Raw genomic sequence first — 22,405 nt, forward strand, 5'->3', positions numbered from 1 at the left:
ATAGTTCAACATGTTTTGGTCATATTTACATACGCACCTCATAAATCCTAGACATGTTGGTCTTGAAAGGATTGAGTTAAAAGTGAATATTGAATTTCCTTTTTTTGCAAATGTTCAGGGAGGTATCCACACTTTGCTGAGGAGAGTTTTTCACAGAGAGGGAGCTGCTGCATGGCAATTTTTGTGTGAGTTGCTATGGTGACCACCCAGTTTTTTGCATTTGTGCCTTGTTTATACCCCCTCCCTCCCCAACACCCATCTTTCTCATTCCTCAATGCTATTGTCAACTCTTCCTGCCTCTACTGTTGTATATGTGCTGTTGGTGTATTTACTGCACTCCTAATGTTGTTAAACTCTCCTCTACCAGACTTTTTGACGGGCTGCAATTGGAGATGTGAGCCTGTCTTTCAGATTCTCTAATTCTTCATCCATTGCTTTCATGGTAGATTTTCAGACATGGTATGCTTTGCAGTATTTTGCCATTGTTTTCTGCAACAGATCTTACTCAGGCAGTAAATTTAGTGTTCCGCAGATTTCCCACAAGGAATACTTCTAAAGTATCTAATCAGGTCCTCACCCCCACAGTTGCTCCTTTTTCAGGTCTTCCTGGCCCATTGTGATGGTGGACAACATCACCTTGATGTGGGATGCAGTTAGAAGGTCACTGTGTGCTCAGAGAACTTTCATCTAGAAGTGACTTTGCAGTGCATACTATAGAGCTTTTTGAAATATTCAAGGCTTTCAGTGTGTGGCCTGTCCTGTCATTCATGTATTTCTCCAGCCCAACAATGTCACTTCTGTGGTTATATCGGTCTCAAAGGAGGTGCATGAAATCCAGATTCCATGAAGTAGCTACTTGTGATACTTCATTGAGCAAAGAAAAACAATGTGACACTCTCTGTGATTCAAATTCTAGGAGTAGAACTTCTCAATCACCAGATCTTTCACGCTATGACATTTTATCTTTGTTTAGAAGTGTTCGCCTCTGTTGTGGAGAAATAGGAAGTACCAGAGATTGATATGATGGCTTCTCCTCTCACTGCAATGCTTCCAAGATATGCCTAATCCGGGATCATAGTCAGCCTTAATAGGTAGATACTCTTGTGGTTTTGTGGAATTACAGTTTTATCTATATTTTTCCCTTCTATCCTCCTACGATTATCTGTGATGAGTCAGCACTTAATAGCCTTTATGTGGCCTGACAAACTTGGCTTGTTGATCTCTTTAAGATGTCTAAGAGACGTTCAGACATTAGGATATGAGGCTTCTTTCTTTGACAACATTGTGCTAAAACATCAGTTTTTGAGATGAGAATGTTTCTCTGACAGGAGACCATTGAAATCCTTATAAAGTCCTGGAGGCCTGTTTCAATTTGTATAAACATAATGGCGAGCGTATTTATCTTGGTTTACCTCCCATAACTATAGGTTGTGTCCTTCTGGGTATCCAGGGTCCTGGATTTTCACCAAGATTGCTTTGACATGTGCTTGTTTGCCAGTGAATTAAAACTTCAGATCTGCCGTTTTGGTCCTTGTTAACACACCTGGCCCACCCTCTTTATGTCCATACTTTTGTTCCAAATATGACCTGTAAGTGGTCTGTGCTGCTGGTCCATTGGGGAGTCTCATCCTGCTGCTGCGGTTGTATCAGCATTTAACCTTCAAACCAATGCATTAGTTGGAAGGTTCTCTTCTTGAATGCTATCTCTTCAATTTGGACGGTTTCTGAGTATTCTGTTCTGTTCTGTGCTTCCCTTTTCATGATTTTCCACCATGAAAAGGCAACTCTCTTTACTTCCTATACCTTATTGCCTAAGGTAGTTCCCTATTCCTCCAACATGTAGAAGACGGTGATTTAATCTTTTAGTTGTTCTTCACACTTTGAATGGTTTGAAAGCTGCAAGTTATTCTTCCTTTCACTCTGTTGTCAATTTTACCATTCTAATGTTTTTACACTGATGTGTTGTTTGACAAACAATTCAAACGACTGCCTTCTACAGCCCATTCTATGTTTACCTTTTTTGTTATGTGCTGCTTGGATTTACCTTTTCCCACAAGTGGTGGATTCATGTGGGTTATAACCACAATAAGAAATTAGATATATGCTTGCCAATAAATTGTTTTTTAATCTGTGTGGTCATGATCCATGAATTCCCGCTTTATTTTATCTCCTCAAGATGTTGGTTCTTGATAATCTTGTTCCTGCCCAGATATTTTTTTTTCCTTTCCTTCAAGTGGATCTTCTCCTCTCCTTGGCTAAAAGACTACTTGGAGATTTCATGTGGGAGTTGCAGGAGGGAGGAAGTACCACAAGGCTAAAACCTGGGATTGGTTCTATCTCTCTAGTTGGTTGAAGAAATAGCCTGAAAAGAAAGAAAGAAGTGATTGAGGGTTCTAACAAGTAGACCCAAGATCATAACTTGGATATCTGAAAATAATGGTCTAGTTAAAAATAAAGGGGGCGGGGCCTGACCGCTGAGGCGAGAGGACGCTGATCTGTGCAGCTCCTGTACTATAACGCGATTTAAACGGTTTCCAGCCATCAAAAAGGGACCTATTCGGTGAAAAAAGGCCACCAGGCGAAAGGTGACAGGGAGAGGCACAGGATGGTGCCACACAGGCGACTTCTTCAGTGCAACTCACCCGCTCCTCCTGCAGGGCCTACACGCGAGATCGGTGTGAGGGAGACGGCCGCTCCCCCACTGACATACATGGCGGACAGACTGAAACGAGGCCCACGTTCCCCCCCCTCTGGACCGGTGGGGGTCATCCCGGTCCAACATCAGGAGACCCGGGCACAACCTGGCGAAAGCGCTATGATGACCACGGGACCTGATTTAAGCAACAGCACTACACACAAAATGGCGGAGACAATGTGTTCGACCAGCACTCGAGGCGAGCAAACAGAGGCAGAGAATCGACTGGACAAAGCCTTCCAAACCTTCTGGGAGAAGATGGTAGCTCTTCTATCCCCCAAAACCCCAGAGAAAGGGCCTGACATCCTGCCGCGCAACCCCACAAGCATACCCAAACGGAAGACCACGCATAAACCTCTAACATCGGGCCGCACGGAAAAACTGAGCCGGCGGGAACCCACCACGAGGCAGGGGACCAGAGACCCACCAGGCAGCAAAAGGAGCACGAGGACAGCTCCCTGGAACCCAAAGGACTCCATACCGAGGCGAATCAGCCTACTCACCCGCCACCCTGGAGCTCCCAGATACCGGCTGAAAGCACGCAATGCTACAGCGAGATCCCCCTGCAACAGACCAAACGGCAAAGGGAGTCTGCAACCGAGCAGACGGCACCAGAAGGAGTGCCCCACGAGCTCCGACCCAAGCACCGTGCTGCTCCAGCCCCTACCTGCCGACCAGCAACAACGATGGCGGGAACACACCAGGACACGGACTCTCACTGAGGTACCAGGGGAAAACGCAAGTATACTGAGAAGCCCACCCTACCAAGCCCCTGTATGCTGGGAAAGCTGGCAGCATTCCCCCTGGGTACGGGACTATGCTTATACCCTGGACGGCATAGGTTAAGCAGGGCCTGGAGGGACTCAAAGGCCATACCCTAACCCTGTGGGGAGATATAGGATACGGCATACTGGCTGCATACTAAAAAGACGCTATCCTGCCTTTTTTTTTTTTATACCGTTAAATATTTTTCTCCAAGCGATGTAATCCTGGACTCATATGTACCTCCAGGGCATGCACACCTCCCCTCACCTTAACATTACCCAGCCTCTTTGCACACGCAACAATTGTTAGGACACCATAAGGCACCTCATATATTTAGGCTGTGTCCCTTACATATATGCCGGTCTGCCCGCTGCAGACCAACACCGACTACCACTACTAAACACCTGTCCCCGACCTCCCTGACGCTGCTTCTTACTACTCAGCTGTTGACACTACATTGTTAATGCAAAGTTCATTACTACCCCTAGCCTGTGTGATACTCCTAAGACACTCAGTTATCTTACTTAACATGCTACACGCCATGCCACACATGCTCTGAGTTTGTTCCAACATTAGTGTTATCCTCACATAGACATGCAAGCATAGCCTGCATACATTTACGCTTCTAAAAACAAAAAATTACAGCAAAGCTGGAAATGTATAGCTGAATTAGCATTTAGTAATAGCAGCATTGATTCAACTTTTTGCATTACTTAATTTTAAAAAATGACTCTTAAGTTGCCTAAACCGACAGCCCGCTTAACCTGTTAACTATGCCTTATACCCAGAGCGCACAGTATGTTTATGCCTTACTACATAATCTCTTGCACAACACATCTGACATCCCTAACATGCTTGTTACGGATTGCTAGCTTGTACTATTTTCTAGGGCAACACAACCTGCTTATAGATCGCAGACATAGATGAGACTATAGATGAGTACCCAAAATTGCTCTACACATAATGCACTCACACTTTAAACTACCACAGTTAATCTATGTATAGTTAACAAGCAGCTCCGGTTACCTACTCAACTTCTCATACATTATTAGGGCATAACACTAACCATTCAGGCGTCAATGTCAGTTCTTTAGTCTAAGCATGATTTATTTTTGCTGGTACATGATTTATTTTTGCTTAGTACAGCTAAACCTTGATAAACCAGGCTAGAATGGCACTTGACTAGTTAAACCTTGTGCATCACTAATATGCCATCACTTGTGTTCCTGTTTTAAAAAATTACCTATGCCAATTGTTAATTTTTTTTCAGTTGTATGCCGGTTAAGTTAATGCTATCTTTTTCATGCACATAGATATCTCATGGCAAGTAAAGATACTACCAATACCAGCCTGTTCAGTTAACAACTTGATGTTTAGTCGCCCACTCTGACAGTGTCCATGTCTGCCTACCTAATATGCCTCGATAACACTGTCTCACCAGATAATCTCTCTCCCTATGCACATAGCAATCTGTAATGTGCCCCCTGTACCTAACCGCAGAGTTTAAGCTACCGTATTATTCTTATCATTTAAAGAAGCTCTACGTTAACATTTTGTGTTACCCATCATTAATGTATACCTAACGGGACTTTTCGCAACTAAATGGTTAAAGCTTGTTAAAATATTAATATAAAAATGTGCATGTTCCTCAAATGTCACTCCCAGCTCTAAATATATTGTACTGAAGCTTGTTTACGATGCTGTGACATACTGAATGCTTATGTCTAATTTTCATAAATGCACAACCAAAATAAAGAATTTAAAAAAAAAAAAATAAAAAAATAAAAATAAACGATTACTTTATTAGTTGTAAATATACAGAAAACCTAACTACTTGCTCTCAAATAAAACCAAATATGCTAATCCCAGAGGGGAGCTATAGAAAGCTCAAAATGTCAAAATACCATACTGAGCCATCTAACATAAAAGTGCCTGAGGTAGGATAAAATAATGCCAGTGGCTGATCCTATCTAGAAGGTGAATACCAAGACCACCCAGTATAGGACAAATCCTTTTATACCTCTAAAAGAACGGCTGTAGTTGCAGAGTATCTACATAAAATGTAACAAGGTATATCCAGTATTAAACTATAGTAGCGCTTGTATGAAGATTGCAACAAATAGAAAAAAGAAACGCTAGACTATATGAGAAAACTGGACTGAATACTGATATGCTCAGCATAAGGTAGCTCAAAGTACTACACCTGGTGGAGTCTTGCTCCCCCTGAATAGCTGACTTAGTAACTGAAACTACAATAGTCTTATAAGTAGTCTATCTTTCTAGTACTAAAATCAAGGAGTAGGACAATGTAGCTGATAAACTAAATGTAGCCACTTAGTAAAAAAAAAAATGCTCCCTGATAGGTAGAAGACTGCTGACTATATTGCTGAAACTGCAAATATCTTGTAAATAGTCTATCCTTCTAGTACTCAAAATCATGGAGACAGACCATGTAGCTGTATAGACTAAATGTAGCCACTTAGTTGAAATGCTACCTGATAAGTAGAAGACTGCAACAATGAGGCTCCTAATAACGGCTGACAAACCCCCCCCCCATAATCAAAAAAATTGTGCTAAACAAAACGTGCAAAGTGAAAAAATAATAACATATTGCCTTATTATATTATTATTATTATATATATATATATTTAGGCAATATGTTATTATTTATTCAGTCCAGTTTTCTCATATAGTCTAGCGTTTCTTTTTTCTATTTGTTGCAATCTTCATACAAGCGCTACTATAGTTTAATACTGGATATACCTTGTTACATTTTATGTAGATACTCTGCAACTACAGCCATTCTTTTAGAGGTATAAAAGGATTTGTCCTATACTGGGTGGTCTTGGTATTCACCTTCTAGATAGGATCAGCCACTGGCATTATTTTATCCTACCTCAGGCACTTTTATGTTAGATGGCTCAGTATGGTATTTTGACATTTTGAGCTTTCTATAGCTCCCCTCTGGGATTCACATATTTGGTTTTATTTGAGAGCAAGTAGTTAGGTTTTCTGTATATTTACAACTAATAAAGTAATCGTTTTTTTTTGTTTGTTTTTTTATCTAGACCATTATTTTCAGATATCCAAGTTATGATCTTGGATCTACTTGTTAGAACCCTCGATCACTTCTTTCTTTCTTTTCAAGTTTAACCAGGGTTACCCCCTATTTTGGATATCTGGTAGACATCACACATTCACCTCAATTGGGAGTTTGTGTTAATTTGTCCTTTTTTTGTGAAGGAATAGCCCACAAATAATTGATTCTTATGGACCTTGACCACATTGATGAAAATTAATGTAAACATATCTCTTCAGTAGTTAATTTAACTATATTTATATTTTTTAGTTTTCTGATCAACAGCCACCTAGTTTGGATTGTGTGCAGAGCATGTATAGGTCTACCCTGTAAGATACACTCTTAAACCATCTAGCATTAAAAGGGGAACTGTCACTTCTCTGGAATTTACACAATTGAATAAAACATTGAAAATCATCTTTAAATTGTGTTGACGTTTTTTTAGTGAGATGCTCAGTTTACTTTTAAATTTACATTAGATACTTAATAAATGGCTTTATAAACCAGTCCAGACTAGGCCACCAAGGGCAAGCATTGTAAATGAAAAGGAGAAATAGAAACATTGTTTCATGTCTCCTTATCTCTTGTATGCTTTCTCTATACTGACTGCCAAATGGAAAGGACAATGATTGACAGTGAACCAATATGGAGGTACCAATCTGCAAAATACTTAGGTGTGGATTTCTACATTTAATTGTTTTTTTTCATGCCTCACAAATACATATTTCTAAGAATATAGGTATAAGTAACCATAATTTGTAAAACTTGAAAGTAGCAGAAAAGTGACAATGCCCTTTAGATTTCTGGACATATATGACGCATCCTGGGGGAACAAGACCTTCTCTCACTACTATAAAAAAACAGTATTTAACTCTTTGAATGACTAACTGGGAGTCCATGGGTGCATAGCAAGCCCCGAGAATAACATTCCTTTGCATTAGATCCTAAAATCATCATTTGGGTGGTTTCCTATGTGGCATTATATCCTGTTAGCATGTACCATCACTTGAACAGTGTTGTTTTAGGGCACTAATAAAACAGTGATTGGAATTCTCAGACATTTTGTTTAATAGTGCTGCAAAAATGTTTTTAGAGCTGCTCATCTGATGGCTCTATTGTAAGAACACAGCCATTTGTATTCTACTTGGTGACTAACAGGGCAACGTGTTATTTATTGCAGAAAAAATAATTACAAAGTGTCAACTAATTAAACACATAAAATGTATGAGAAAATGTGTAACTCTCCACAGCATACTTTAAATAATAATTATTTTAAGGCAATATTAAGTCTACAATTTCCTGTGAGCTGTTAATTATAAAAAAAAAAAAAAAAAGGCTTTATGCCTGAAAATAAAAATAGCAAAGTTGTTTTAGACGACTTTGCCCTGCTCAGATAAGACATATGTCTGTGTCTGGTATAAATGAAGCACTTTTCCTACAGAAATAATTATTAGAATATAATTTACATGTAAATGCAGTTTGTTGTGAAGCATCAGAATAGCAGATTAGGCCCTGCAGACTTGTATTTGCAATTAAATTATTAATGCTTCTGATAAAACTTCAGATCAATTTTTGTTGACCTTTTCTGAAAGTAGCACCGCAAATTAAATTTTCTAGGGCAAAATCTATTTACTTTTTCTTTAATTTCTAATAAGAAATGCAACTACCATTATGCTAATTTGCTATGTAAGATTCTTCAGAATTTTTTATTTTTGTATTTTGTTCTTCGTCTTTTAAAACATTTTTCTTTTCACAAACATCTATAAACAAATATATCTATGTGTAACCAAAGATGGGATATGCACACACATAAGAGAGTGTACTTAATGGTTAATGGTGAGTTATATATCATGGGGAATGTAATGGCATTCTGATGACATAACATACCATAAGACCAAAGGTCGAACACTTTATTATGAATTCTCTAGAACCACAAGAGACGAAGGGGTATGGCTAGTGTTATGGTTACATCAGTATAATTACAGAACCAGTGCATGTTTTAAAGGTAGTCTGGCTTGTTCAAATTTATTTTTGGCTGGTGCCATTTATTCATCACCTCTCTATTAGTGGCATAATGAAAGAGGCACTGTGGAGAGAGACAATGTATCTCTATGCCTTTCTCATTAGATCGCTCTTCTTTATACAATTAACAGGTTGGGTCATAATTAATGGAAGTCAAACTCTCATCAATGCCTATTCACTGCTTATAGAGGCATTAAAACAATAACTGGGGCTTGAGCTAAAAACAACATGTGGTGACCTCTTTGCCTAGGGCTCTTCCACAATGTCTCCCCTTAACCACAGATACATCAATAATTGGCTCTTAGGTTTCACCGCACCTGCTCCTAATTAGGCTCAATATATCTTGATCTTCCCATGTTTAATAGCCATGCAAAAAACAAGCAATACTCCCCATCCCACACCCACTATCAAACTATGTAACCAACAACTACCCATAGGGTTAACTTATTCTCACCTTAGGCATATCCTTTCCTTGTACCACTGTAAAAATCTCCTCAGCCAAGTCTGATTGTGTCCCAAGCCAATATCATCCTCTCGCTTCGCAAAACAGTGTGACCTTCACCTTATCTTCTGATCCCTTTCCATCTGTCACCACCTACTGACCCAATTGACACCTTTTTCCCCAAGCTCCAGTGTCACCATATGCTTCATCCCTATGTCACTATCTTACCTATTCCTGTCTTAAATAAAAACTAGCTTATGCTAGTGGCTTCTGGGCAGTCCATCTTTAGTATCTGTCCCCCAGTTGTAGTCCACCTTCTGCAGTGTCCATCTCAGCCATTCCCTTCTCGAATATCCCCTACAGCCAAACATGTCCTAATATCCCCAACAGCCACGCTTATGTTGCATTGTATTAACTAAAATCATGTTTATGATTTTGTTTTGTTTTTTATTTTTCAGGTGAGTAATAGAGGTGAGGCTCACTTAGAACTGAATGCTTTCAGAAGAAAGCATGACTGTGCCTTGGTAATAGCTGGGGACTCACTAGAGGTAAGGCTTTGTCTCTCAATCAATATTTATTTAGTTTAGTTCAGCTACATCATAATGCAGAGGTAGACATTACTGTTGTTGCACATAAACCTCTTTGTTTATAATTTCCGTTAGAATTTAGACTCACCATTGACTAAATGTGTGGGTTTTTGAAATTATGAGACATTTAAAGCCATTCTCACTATAGGTAAGTAAGTGCTTGTAATATGGCAAAATGAATATTGCTCAGTATATGAAGCGTAGGTGTAATAATCCCCACCAAGGACATCACTTCCAAGTCCTCAGGTTCTTGATGGTAAAATTATGATGTTTAAAAGGATAGACTGGGAGGCTCCAAATAGCTTAAATTCGTTATCTTTATTGGAGACAAATAAAATAAAAACAATATAGCAAAAGGCTGTATAAAACACGAATGTGTTTCACCTGTTAGCAAGGCTTTTTCAAAGTGTTCTATCATTCTCACTATAGGACTAAAGAGCAATCAGTGGACAAATATATAGTAGAAGTGTCCACATTGATTTTACAGTCCCCATTTTGCAGCACCAGACAGACCAACATCAATTACTATTTCATTGCATACTAACAGTATCCTTTGTGAGAGTCCAAAAACGTACCTTCTTCTCACAAGTAAGAAATAGGTAAGTTGTTGGCCAATGACAGAGGATACAAAACAGGCATTTATGACCCCCCCCCCCCCCCATCCTCCAGTTACACCGAGATGAGAATCTACATGATCCTCTAATCACAAGGCAGGGCAGATGAATTGCTCCCATAATAAGTTATTTGTGGTAATTGATGGGTAAATGGGGTTAAGATTTTATTTATATTTAGTGGACTGAGAATAGGTGGAGGAGTTCCATTAGTGAATGATGTGGGCAATTGGCATTGCTGGAGATACCTGGTCTGACAGGTGTTGTACTTTTAGCACCAGGGGATTTCTGATAGTATTTAGTCTATAGGGCTTGGGGACTTCATTGTCCTAATGTTATTGTTTTTATTATATCCAGCGCATGGACTGTTACATGTTCTGACTGTTACATGGGAGTTGTCCATTTGCTCAGAAAAGGCTGAGTACATTGTCAGTACAAATTACTAAGCCCCCACAAAATTTAAATAGTCTCCAACAAATTGCTTGAACACATTACTGCTTTCTTCACATCACTAACACTTAACGCCTCTGTTGTAAACTGTTCTGTAAATAGTTATAGTTGTTTTATGCTAGAAAGTGAGATGATTAACTTGACTCCTTGCCTGCTGTAGGTGTGTTTAAAGTATTATGAGCATGAATTTGTTGAGCTTGCGTGCCAGTGCCCTGCTGTTGTGTGCTGCCGATGCTCACCGACTCAGAAAGCTCACATTGTGAAACTTCTACAGCAGCATACAGGAAGACGCACGTGTGCCATAGGTGAGATCATTGTTTATGCCAACACCTGTTCTTTATACGCTAAAAAAAAAAAGAGTTGCTCTCAAAATGGGAACAGGTAGGACTCCAGCAATGTAACACACAAGCAGTTTAGAGGGGGAAAAACACAGCCATGCAAAAGTCAGGAAGAAGATACACTGTAATCAATTAATAATGTAATAATACCAATTTTCTTCCTGGTTGTTCAGAATGAAATCTTACAAAACTGTAACATGTGGGAATGGCAGTAGAAAACTGCCTGAACAAAGAAAGAATCCTAAATTTTTAACATTCTAAACGGTACAATTTTTTGTGTTATGTAAAAAAAAAAATATATATATATATATATATATATATATATCGCTTCCAGTGCACTCCAGCCAATGTGAAGTGTGCAAATGCACAACGTATTTTCCAGCTGGAATACCACTATACAGCTGCAACTCCAGCTGTATTCTAGTCAAAGACAATAAACTGTTCAAATGTATAATGAAATGGACATAGGGATCTGATTGGCTTGATATAGGCAGAATGGGGATAAAGTTGGCAGGTTAGTGAACTGGACTTGGGGATCTTGAGGGATTTTAACTGGTCTTAAAGGGACACTCCAGGCACCCAGAACACTTCTGCCCATTGGAGTGGTCTGGGTGCCATCTCCCACTACTCTTAACCCTGCAAGTGTAATTATTGCAGTGTTTTTTATAAACTGCAATAATTACCTTGCAGGGTTAACTCCACCTCTAGTGGCTGTCTACAAGACAGGCACTAGAGGGCACTTCCTCCTTCATAGCACAGAAAACCTGTGCTAGAGCGTCGCTGGACGTCCTCACGCTGTGTGAGGACCTCCAGCGTCGCTCATTTCGCCATAGGAAAGCATTTTCAAGCTTTCCTATGGGGAACTCTAATGTGCATGCGCAGAATTGCCGCGCATGTGCATTAGGTCTCCCATGCCGATGGGCGGGATCAGTCTTGCCCACTGGCAGATGTTATCACTGGGAGGAGCAGCGGCGGAGGAAGAAGCAGCGACGTTGGACATGTCGCTGCCTCTGGTAAGTAACTGAAGGGATTTTCACCCCTTCAGCAACTGGGGATTGGGGGGTGGGAGGGAGAGGGGACCTGCAGTGCCAGGAAAACGGATTGTTTTCCTGGCACTAGAGTTTCCCTTTAAATAAGTAGAAGTGTTGAATGTGGGCAAGCAAGTTTTGATAAGTAAAAAAAAAAATATGATAGAAGAGACAGATACTGCTGCAGAGTGTAATGTTTTAGAGTATACAAGGAAAAGCTAAAATGATCTGAGCAGGAAAAATGAATGCGTAATTAACACCCTACGACAGTTTCGGTGTAAACACTGCTTTATTTGTAAGTATGTTTGCATGTTATGAAACCTTTATTGCATAACTTATTAATAGATATGAGATTAAAATATTGTTTTCCCGTTTTTAAAATAATATCTGTATTGTGACAATAAATGATTATACCCTCACTTCTCTACTGCTTACTCTGCTACTCTATTCTTGTTATAAAAATGTGTTTACTTCCTCGTGTTTTTGTTAGTTTGTAATCTGTTTGCAATTTGCATTTTAGGTGATGGAGGTAATGATGTGAGCATGATCCAAGCAGCTGACTGTGGTATTGGGATAGAGGGAAAGGTAACTGATTAAAAGTAAAGCAACACTCCAGAGTAGATTTAACAGCTATGTTGGTACATAATAGAGATAATGTATTTTTGAAAAACTGCATAAATAAATATACTTGCCTTTTAATGTTCCATACTGAAAATAATATACTGCATTTAACAGTATGGATTGTAATGTATTTCATTCATATGAATATATCTCAATAGCATTATGGCCCCCTTTGAATGCACTGTACTAATATGCCAATAAAGACATTGAAAGAAGAAATATAAAACAATGCCTGTGGTTTCTCTGTATTTAATGCAGATCACCAGGATTAGTAGAGAATGAAATGGCTGAGATTTCTTCGGCCATTTCCCTAGCCCTTATATTGTTTGTAGTTGGAAGTACAAGATAGAGCAGTGGTAATTGTTAATTTATTTTGTTTTACTATTTTTTTAGGAGGGAAAACAAGCATCCCTTGCAGCTGATTTTTCCATCACACAGTTTAAGAACATTGGAAGATTATTAATGGTTCATGGTCGGAACAGTTATAAAAGGTCAGCAGCACTGGGGCAGTTTGTCATCCATAGAGGCCTTATTATTTCTACTATGCAGGTAATGTCATGGAAATTCATTTGTTAACCCATTAAGGACCCTGTCTTTGCCTTGATAACAGTTTCTTCTTTAAGGATTCCACTCCAAATTACATGATCTACTATTTGCTTTCTGTAGGGAAATGATATCATGTTTATTTTAGAGAGGTATATATAGGTATAAGCAAAACATGAACGGTTTAAGGGCAGAACATTGTTTCTCTTATCAGCAAACTATGAAGGTTTTGGTTGCTCTATGATTTATACCCCCTCCTGCATACTGGTCACATACATAGACATGCGGTCACATACATACAAAGAGATGCAATCACACACAGTAACATACATATAATTACATACAGTCCCGTACATATATAGACACATAAACAGGCACAAATATTCATAGACATGCAGATACACACACAGTCAAATACATATGTAGACATCAAATACACACACAGACATGCCCACCTATTCACATACATATATATATACATGCAGTTATACACACATTCAAATACATACATAGACACCAAATCACATACATACAATGACACATAAATATGTTCACACAGTCACATACATATATAGACACACACACACTAAGTCATATACATGCACACAGTCACATATAAAGAGTCATACATACAGAGACACATTCCCTCATACATACATACATTCATATATCTCATGTGGGGATATCTTAGAAAAGTACAACCCAAATGATTGTTTAAATCTATCAGTGCTGAGCAGTTTAGTTTGCATACAAACACTTCAGTAGCAATTTCTGTGTGCACGATACCCTTTGTGACATTTGATATAATGGTGCTTATACTCTCCTGGATTACACGACTCCTCGATGGGTACATCACAGGTGGCACACCTCTATCTAGTTAGGACCATACGACCATACGGACCATGAAGTGTACTGGAGCCAAACGATTCATTGTTGGATTTCTGATATATTTTTGCAGTAGAATCATGAAGGCTAATGCTTCTTTGTTGTAGGAGAGTCCTGGAACCTTTTTTATTTTTTAGTAATTATTGTCGGAGACTACTGGAATAAGTAGACTATTTTATTTTTGGAGAATACTGAAGTCTATTTCTTATTGTAGTACTTTAAAACTCTCTTATTGAGACTTCTATGTTTTTTTTAATTCATTATTGAAGATAACTAAATGTTTTAATTGGTTATTATTGGACAATACTGGAATCTCTAATGCCACAAATAAGACACAGGAATAATTATACATTGTATTATAACAGTGGATTCTGCTCTCCAAACATGCACATTTAAAATGCTGTTTCTATGATTTATTTAGACAGCATTATAAGCTTTGCAATATAATTAGAAATATGTAATATTATATAAAATATTGTTTATTGGTGATCTATGACCTACCGTTGTTGATTCTAAATGTATTAATTTATCATTTCTTATTTCTTTTCAAGGCTGTTTTTTCTTCAGTCTTCTATTTTGCATCTGTTCCTTTGTACCAAGGATTCCTAATGGTAGGGTAAGTTAAAACTAGTATTTAGTTGGTGACAACTTGGTAACAAAACTATTTTTGTTTGATTACATCGGGGCCAAGATCGGTTGGTTGCCTTTTAATTATTTCTAAAGGAAAATGTTATAATTAGTTTTCTCCATATTATTCACGCGCTAATAGTTAACATGGCGAGAAAGTAAAAAAAAAATTGTCCTCTTAAAAAACAGATATTTTCAGGCAAATGAAAGTAATTGACACTGGAGGGGTTCCATTCAGCTGTGCTGTCCATGCCAGGTACATAGTTGTTTTCTCATACACAATAATGATGAAGCAGCCAAGTCACAAGCATGCAAAGTAATGATGGAAGGGCTGTGAAATAATAATTTAGTGTACGTGTTTGTGCAGTAATTGTATCTCATCAAGAGTGTTGGAGAAATGCAGTAATTCATAAATTGTAACCTGCTCTTTGTTGTTACCCTTCTGTCTTCACAGCAGGAATGCTCTGCCATGTGGTTATTCCATGTCACTGTGCTCCTCTCTGGTGGCGCAGATTCCCTGCACTAGCCATACTATGGCTATAGGACAGAGAACATTTTCTGCTGACTTTAAATTTCCCTATTTTGGAGTGCTGCATATATGCACTGCCAACCACCTATTTTTACCTTCCGTTACTGAGCAACCACCTATTTTTGCCTTCCGTTAGCTGTTCATATAAGAATAAGTGTACTTTCCAGTGTTAGTTAGTGCTTAGCACTGTATTCATCCTATGTTATGGGTAGATATAGTTAAAATATTACCTGCTGATATCTTTGACAGTTTTGTGTTGTATTTTGATGATCTCTATGGTTCTATCTTTTTTAGCTCTTAAAAAATACCACATGGTTCCTCAACTTCTCATTATGCCTCATAAATTATGCAGCCATTCGACATTCCATGCTTGCAGTTATTTAACTATATATTGTAAGATGGTTTAATTTTATGGTTATTAAGAAAGTTTTTAGTGTATATGCTGATAGACATAATTACATGAACTGCTAATTGTTTTGAGATAAAGATAAATATGCTTCTTGCTCCATGCTTCCCTGGCACCAGAAATGAGCTGTCCAATTTCCCACAAATCAGCTATACATACAGTGTTCAGCTACTCAGACTGGGCTTTATATGAATGCATATTCATTTCTATAAAATGTGCTGCTTAACAGCAAGTTTACGGTTTCTCATGAATGAAATGTTTATTGATTTGTTTTGTTTCATGTGAATATTCTAAACTAATCTCTCCTTTCTAGATATGCAACCATTTACACAATGTTTCCAGTGTTCTCCTTAGTGTTAGACCAAGACGTGAAGCCAGAGACTGCGTTACTTTACCCAGAGCTGTATAAAGATCTCACAAAGGTAATAGTGATTGTCCATTTTTAAGAGAGAGGTGGAATGTTTCAGTTACATGATACAACAGCACTGACAATATATACCGCAGGATTTCTATAATCCATTTAGCACTAATTCGAACACATGCCATTCCTTGGCTGAAACTGGTTTTGATGAGTTAATAAATAATAAAATGTTGGCTATTAATGTGAAAGGAAATCAATATTTTGTTTTCACAAAACAAATATTTCTGACAGTATTTTTGCAAAGATATGGGGTTTATTCACTAAACTCTCAATTGATAACCATATATTCAGATTTGGTTACAATAAAATGATCAATCTGGACAATCAAGTCTCCTATTCATCTCTTTACCAATATGCCATTGTATTGCCGATGCAGCTGTTGTCCTTTAATTTAACTCTAAATTTGTGCACTGCATGTTTGAGTTAACAGTGTAAAAATAAAAATAGAAGAACAATGCAAATAACCATATTCAGTCCACACTGCTCCCTTTATGTACAGCTGTAGTTAAAGTAACACTCCATTAATTATTTTTAACAACTTGACTCGACAACTCAACTAGAAATATCCCCAAAGAAAACATTTGGTATTTTTTTCCCTGCATGTTTTCTTTAGGGATATATGAAAAAAACATATTGCATAAGCTGCACGCCTGCTGTCTGCAGTTTTTGCAAGCCCTCCCTTCTTTTCCCAGCACATACTTTCAGTCTTGGGCAGGAAATACTCCGATCAGATGCTTCTCATCTCAATCAGAGGCTTGCTGAAGCTGCAAGTGCACAAACGTGTTTGTGGCTCTTCTATGCTTTTCATTGAGCTGTAATGGGGAGAAAACAGGTATGTGCTAGTCCTGCACGCCTGCCACTTCATTAGCTCTGTGAAGCGAACAGAAGTGAAAACCTTCCTGGTTGTCTGAGTACCAGCTGGGGAGGCATTTTAGCAGAGTTTTATAAAAGTGCTGATTTATATACTTTAATACTCCAGACACTAAGTCACTTCTGCGAGGCGCCATTAGTGAAATACCAAAGAAGCTGAATTAGAGAATTTTTTTGGTTCAGCTATGTTGGGCTTAATTTTTAAATTCACTTCTCATTTTATGGAATATCTTTGAATAAGGGTATTTATCAAAATGTTGTGTTCTAAAAAGTGGTGCAAAAACTTAAAAGGAGCTTGTCTGCTGGTTTCCATGGCAATGGCCTCTTTATTTGTATTTTAGACCAGTTTTTAGAGTGGAACACTTTGATATTGTAATCTGTTATATGTCTCTAAATGCATACTTTCAGCAGCATTAAACTTTTTATTTATTTCTGGATATTAGAAATAAATGTAATTTTGGCTGATTAATATGTTATCTGTTAGACTATTCTGATAATTAATTGTGCTAAAGTTCTGATTACAAAACCACCTGTAACACCATGTCTTTGTTCGCAGGGAAGATCCTTGTCTTTTAAAACCTTCCTCATCTGGGTCTTAATCAGCATATACCAAGGTAGGAGAGAGACTCATTTAGTTAGACGAAAGGGTTTTTGTCTACAATTATTGTTTTAGTTCCAGGTTTGCTTCCGCCAGCTTACAGTTTTATCAACAGTCATATATTGCTTTCTTTTTATCAGGTAAATCGATAGTCCTAGAATCCATCCTGCCAATCTGCAATGCATTCTGGGTGATTGGTATTTGTATTGATGCATGTCAGTTAAAATCAGTACTGCTTTTAATTAAAGCTTAATCCAGGAAAAAAATTATTAACTTTTGCTTCTCGGGTTGCATGGACTCATTCTGCGTGGAAATGAATACCACCAGGTCCTGTATCAGATCAGAGAGATTTTCAGGGAAGAGAAAGTAAATTTAACATTAACTAGTCACATAATAAAAATCAATTTCATGGACACAAGTTGTATATACATATATTTTATTTGTTTTTTTATTGCATTAACGCACTCTGTTACTAAAGTACTAAAGTTGAATACAATTTTCACGTTATCATCATTTTCATAAATTAACATTTAACTTCAATAAGAGTTGTATTTCTTTAACATTAGCCATAATCTAACTGTCCAAGCTTTAAAAAATATATATATTTTGAAATATTATTTACCCATGAAATGGTTAGCTCACCATTAAAATGTCAAATCAGAGTTTGTACACTGATAAAAGGCTGTAATAAATTGTACACTAATAAAAGCTTTTTTTAGCTTTTTTATTGTACACTAATAAAAGCGTAAGCTTGACTAAGGGTCAACTGTTTGCATATGTGTATATTTAGTACTGCATTGACTGTAGACACAGTCTCCTGTAAATATCATTAAACTGTAGTTTAGAGCCTTCCTCCATTTTACTTACAATGTTGCCTCTCTTTGTACACATTTTAGAGATGGCTGACTCGTGCTACAAAGGACTGAATCTTAGATGATGTGTGACATAAAATATGTGTGGGCGCATGTGTGTAATACTATGTAACTATTTGTTTTAGCATGTCGACACTCACTCCCTATCAATGTAATTGTCTCTTCTTTATCCATTTGGCTTCCCTCACCTGTGTTGCTCTGCATTCACAGTTGTGTTGGATTTCTCAGCATCCCCCTATATGTTCATCTCTCCATATGTCTCTTTCCTCTTCTTTTTTTGTCTGCCCACTGTATCGAGGAACATTTACTAAAGTGCCACTTATCATGAAAACATATTGAATGTGATAACATTTTCCAAATCAGGTTTTTTTTTTAGTTTAGTTTTTCAGCCTAGAATTTGATATCCACATTTAATTTTCTTTTACTGACAATTCACATATGTACATTTACCTTTCTATGTTTCTCTTTCTCTGCACTCACTGTGTCTTTGGGGCCCTCCATGACTCTCCCTGTGTGCCAACTTTGCCTATTTCATCTCACCGTTTCTTTTTAATTTGGCATCCTTAATTTTTTACCCTCTTATTAATTATTTTGTCCTTTAAATGCACCTGTTATAAAAGTATTCCATTTACCTTTGTTAGCCCACTCTCATTTGACTACGCTTTCTTTAACCAAAGAGGCTAATCCCTGGCAGTTAAGTGAAGAGGGTAAATGAGAACGGAGCATTCACTTTGCGGTTCTTTTTCTCACTATTCTTTCTAGAGTCTCACTGGTCAGTGTGACATTTAAGGGAAGTGGTATGACACCACTCGTAATACAATGCTTTCCATTGCAAGACTTTACAACTTGTGCACTCTATTGTGAAGAGATGGGGAGAACTGAACAAGAAAACTGCTCGATTCTCTTCATGTATTTGAAAGTGTGGGAACTCCATGCCAAGTCCAATAAAGCCTCTCAGGCCATGTGTTGGACATTCCTATACAGGGCTGCAGTAAAACATATTGTAGTGGTTATGGTGCCTAGACTGACCATTTGAACATGTATTTATTATATCTGCCACTATAAAATAGTTTGTTATTATGCCATTAAAAGTGAAATAGAATCCCTAGCATGCCTATTCTGCCTCTTTTTAAATAGTCTGTAATGTATCTGTTGCATGTCAGTTTAACATGTGGCTTTAAAGAAGCTGTCATTCACAGCCGTGTGACGGTCTGTCAGATTGATTTTAATGAAGCTGTGTTGTAGCAGTGCCCTCTTACTTCTCATTCTGTCAGGGAGATGTCAAGGGGCTTTTGTGACATTTAAATGTTAATCTGCTGGGTTTAGGTTACATAGATGAAGAGGTACATTTCCCTGGCAATCATTTATTTTCATTTTTAGATAGCTGGGAAATTGTCTCCATATTTCCCAGCACCCCCTGTGGATATGTATGTATTTTTTCTTCAAATTAGTATTTAAATATTTTTGACTAAAGTAGGCCAGAGTACAGAAGATAAAAGGGGAGTTGGTTAGTTAGGGTACCACATATCATCCGTACATCGTCAAACGTTAATCTTAACAATACTGCAATATTTCAGCAGCATTTCTGCAGTATTTGGCCCTACGAGCACTTCTGCTGCGCACAATTTTACATTCTTGTGATCGTATTGGGCATAGATAGTCATATAACTAGGGGATCGACTTTCCCAATTCGTCATCCGGGTAGGGTACCTATGTCTTAGTCAGTGAATTAAGTTGTCAGTACCAGTGGGCACCTCAATGCGCCACTTCTGCTAGGTGTTGCTTGAAAGGTGGCAGTTAGGGCTCCTGCAATCAAGGGTATGATGTGGTTACGGTCGGACATTGCGGAGCTATGTTATAACTCGCATGGTAAATGTCCGAAGATTTACTGAATGGCCCCTAAAACTGGAGATTTGGTAACTGGGAAAAACAAAAATAAATAGGGGTGTGAGTATGCCTTCGAGCGTATACTTTACAAGTGTCAGTAGTCGAGTTGAGGGGGAGTAGGAACCTTTGAGGGTTAGGCTAAACAGTGTCTACAGGGCTGGGGAGTGAGCAGTATTGTGAGTGCCTTGGGTTTAGTAGGTGAGGACCAACACCTGTCTATAAGTAGGTGGGGGGTGACCCAGTCTGAACCCTGTGTGTCGTGCGAGAGTGTCATATGCGCAGTCAGAACGCTCTTCAGTTGCAGGTAGGAGAAGAGAGTGTGATTTGGGATCTGCCACCGTGTCTGCAGAGCTGGGAAAGGGACTACCCCCTTGTCATCTATCAGTTGAGATAGCCTTGTGATCCCTGCCTCAAGCCAATATTTAAGCAGGATATCGGGTGACACAGCCCTAAGAGCCGAAACAGGTGATTTGGGATGGAAAGTATCTCTATAACCCATGGCCAACAGGAATTCATCCCACAATGCTATCGTGAGTTGGGTAGTCAGGAATAGGTCAGTATCAAGATAGCTGGTATAGAGGGTGCTATTTTTACCCCTAAATATGTGAGGGAGGTTGATCTCCAGTCAAACGGATAGGTGGTGCGGAGGGAGTCTGTTAATGGTCTAGGAAGATTTATAGGGAGGGCTTGGGTCTTGTCTTGATTTACTGTGGATAGTTTTATACATTTGCTCTCAGAAGCCTGGTGACATAAGAAAATATTCAGAATGCAGAAATAGATTATATTGAGGAAGATATGCCTATCATTTACGGACCATAAATATTTTTTTGCATATTTAATAATATAAAACATTAATCCTACTGATTTTGTAAATGTATCTTGTAACATTCTGTGTGGTTTATTTTTTTCTTCAGGGGGTATCCTGATGTTTGGAGCATTGCTGCTTTTCGAATCTGAATTTGTTCACGTGGTGGCAATTTCTTTCACTGCCTTGATTTTGACAGAGCTATTAATGGTTGCACTAACCATAAGGACATGGCACTGGCTGATGGTCGTAGCTGAATTTTTCAGCCTTGGATGCTACTTGGCATCTCTTGCTTTTCTTAATGAATATTTTGGTAAGTATTGTTGTGGAATTTAACTCTTAATACATGATGTTAAAGAGAAACATTATTCTATCTAATTTCATTTTTTCCAACTCTGCACACTAAATCTACCATAATCTGCAACTAACACTTAATCTTGATATATAACAGTTGGACAAGGAGGAATTGGTGTTGTGTAAGAGAGTGTAGTTTAAGGTCCATGTTTACTTTTGTGATGGAAAAGCATCCACACCAGCACAGATGTGGAGCTACATCTTATTCCTTATCTTACCACATGCCAGACTGATGTACACAATTGATTCAAGTAGGGATCGACCGATATTGATTTTTTAGAGCCGATATCGATAATCTGTGAACTTTCAGACTGATAACTTACCGATATTCTGTACATTTACCATTTTAAAAAAATAAACTATTTCTACACAAATCTACTGTTAAAGGGACACTATAGTCACCTGAACAACTTTAGCTTAATGAAGCAGTTTTGGTGTATAGAACATGCCCCTGCAGCCTCACTGTTCAGTCCTCTGCCATTTAGGAGTTACCGTATTTTTCGCTCCATAAGACGCACTTTTTTCCCCCTCAAAAGTGAGGGTAAATGTCTGTGCGTCTTATGGAGCGAATATGAAGCTTTACTTACCTGTCTTGCAGCGTTGGCCGGCAGCACAGGGCGCACCGCGGTAGTGGAACTTGAATTTCATGTTCCGGTTTCCGGCGGGACTGAAAGGAAGTGTGCACAAGCTGAGTGCGCACTTCCTTTCAGTCCTGCCGGAAACCGGAACATGAAATTCAAGTTCCACTACCGCGGTGCGCCCTGTGCTGCCGGCCAGCGCTACAAGACAGGTAAGTAATTATGGGACAAGGGGAGGGGGACAGTATGGGAGAGAAGAATAGGGGGGGGGGGGGGGATGAAGTCTATGGGGGGGGGGATGAAGTCTATGGGGAGGGGGGGGGATGAAGTCTATGGGGAGGGGGGGGGATGAAGTCTATGGGGAGGGGGGGGATGAAGTCTATGGGGAGGGG

General features: G+C 38.6%; 1 protein-coding gene across 3 annotated transcripts in view; it reads left to right on the plus strand.

Annotated features, from left to right (window-relative positions):
- ATP9B (ATPase phospholipid transporting 9B (putative)) overlaps window positions 1–22,405 on the plus strand; it is a 378,894-nt gene that overhangs the window by 345,277 nt on the left and 11,212 nt on the right. For all 3 annotated transcript variants that reach the window (XM_063451645.1, XM_063451646.1, XM_063451647.1), the window contains 8 exons: window positions 9,462–9,551; window positions 10,812–10,956; window positions 12,538–12,602; window positions 13,032–13,187; window positions 14,618–14,682; window positions 15,942–16,050; window positions 17,476–17,533; window positions 21,191–21,394. In XM_063451645.1, the coding sequence (XP_063307715.1) occupies window positions 9,462–9,551; window positions 10,812–10,956; window positions 12,538–12,602; window positions 13,032–13,187; window positions 14,618–14,682; window positions 15,942–16,050; window positions 17,476–17,533; window positions 21,191–21,394 (892 nt within the window). The remainder of the gene's footprint in view (window positions 1–9,461; window positions 9,552–10,811; window positions 10,957–12,537; window positions 12,603–13,031; window positions 13,188–14,617; window positions 14,683–15,941; window positions 16,051–17,475; window positions 17,534–21,190; window positions 21,395–22,405) is intronic.

The sequence above is a fragment of the Pelobates fuscus genome, chromosome 4, assembly GCF_036172605.1.
Source record: "Pelobates fuscus isolate aPelFus1 chromosome 4, aPelFus1.pri, whole genome shotgun sequence".
In the NCBI taxonomy this organism is placed as follows: Eukaryota; Metazoa; Chordata; class Amphibia; order Anura; family Pelobatidae; genus Pelobates; species Pelobates fuscus.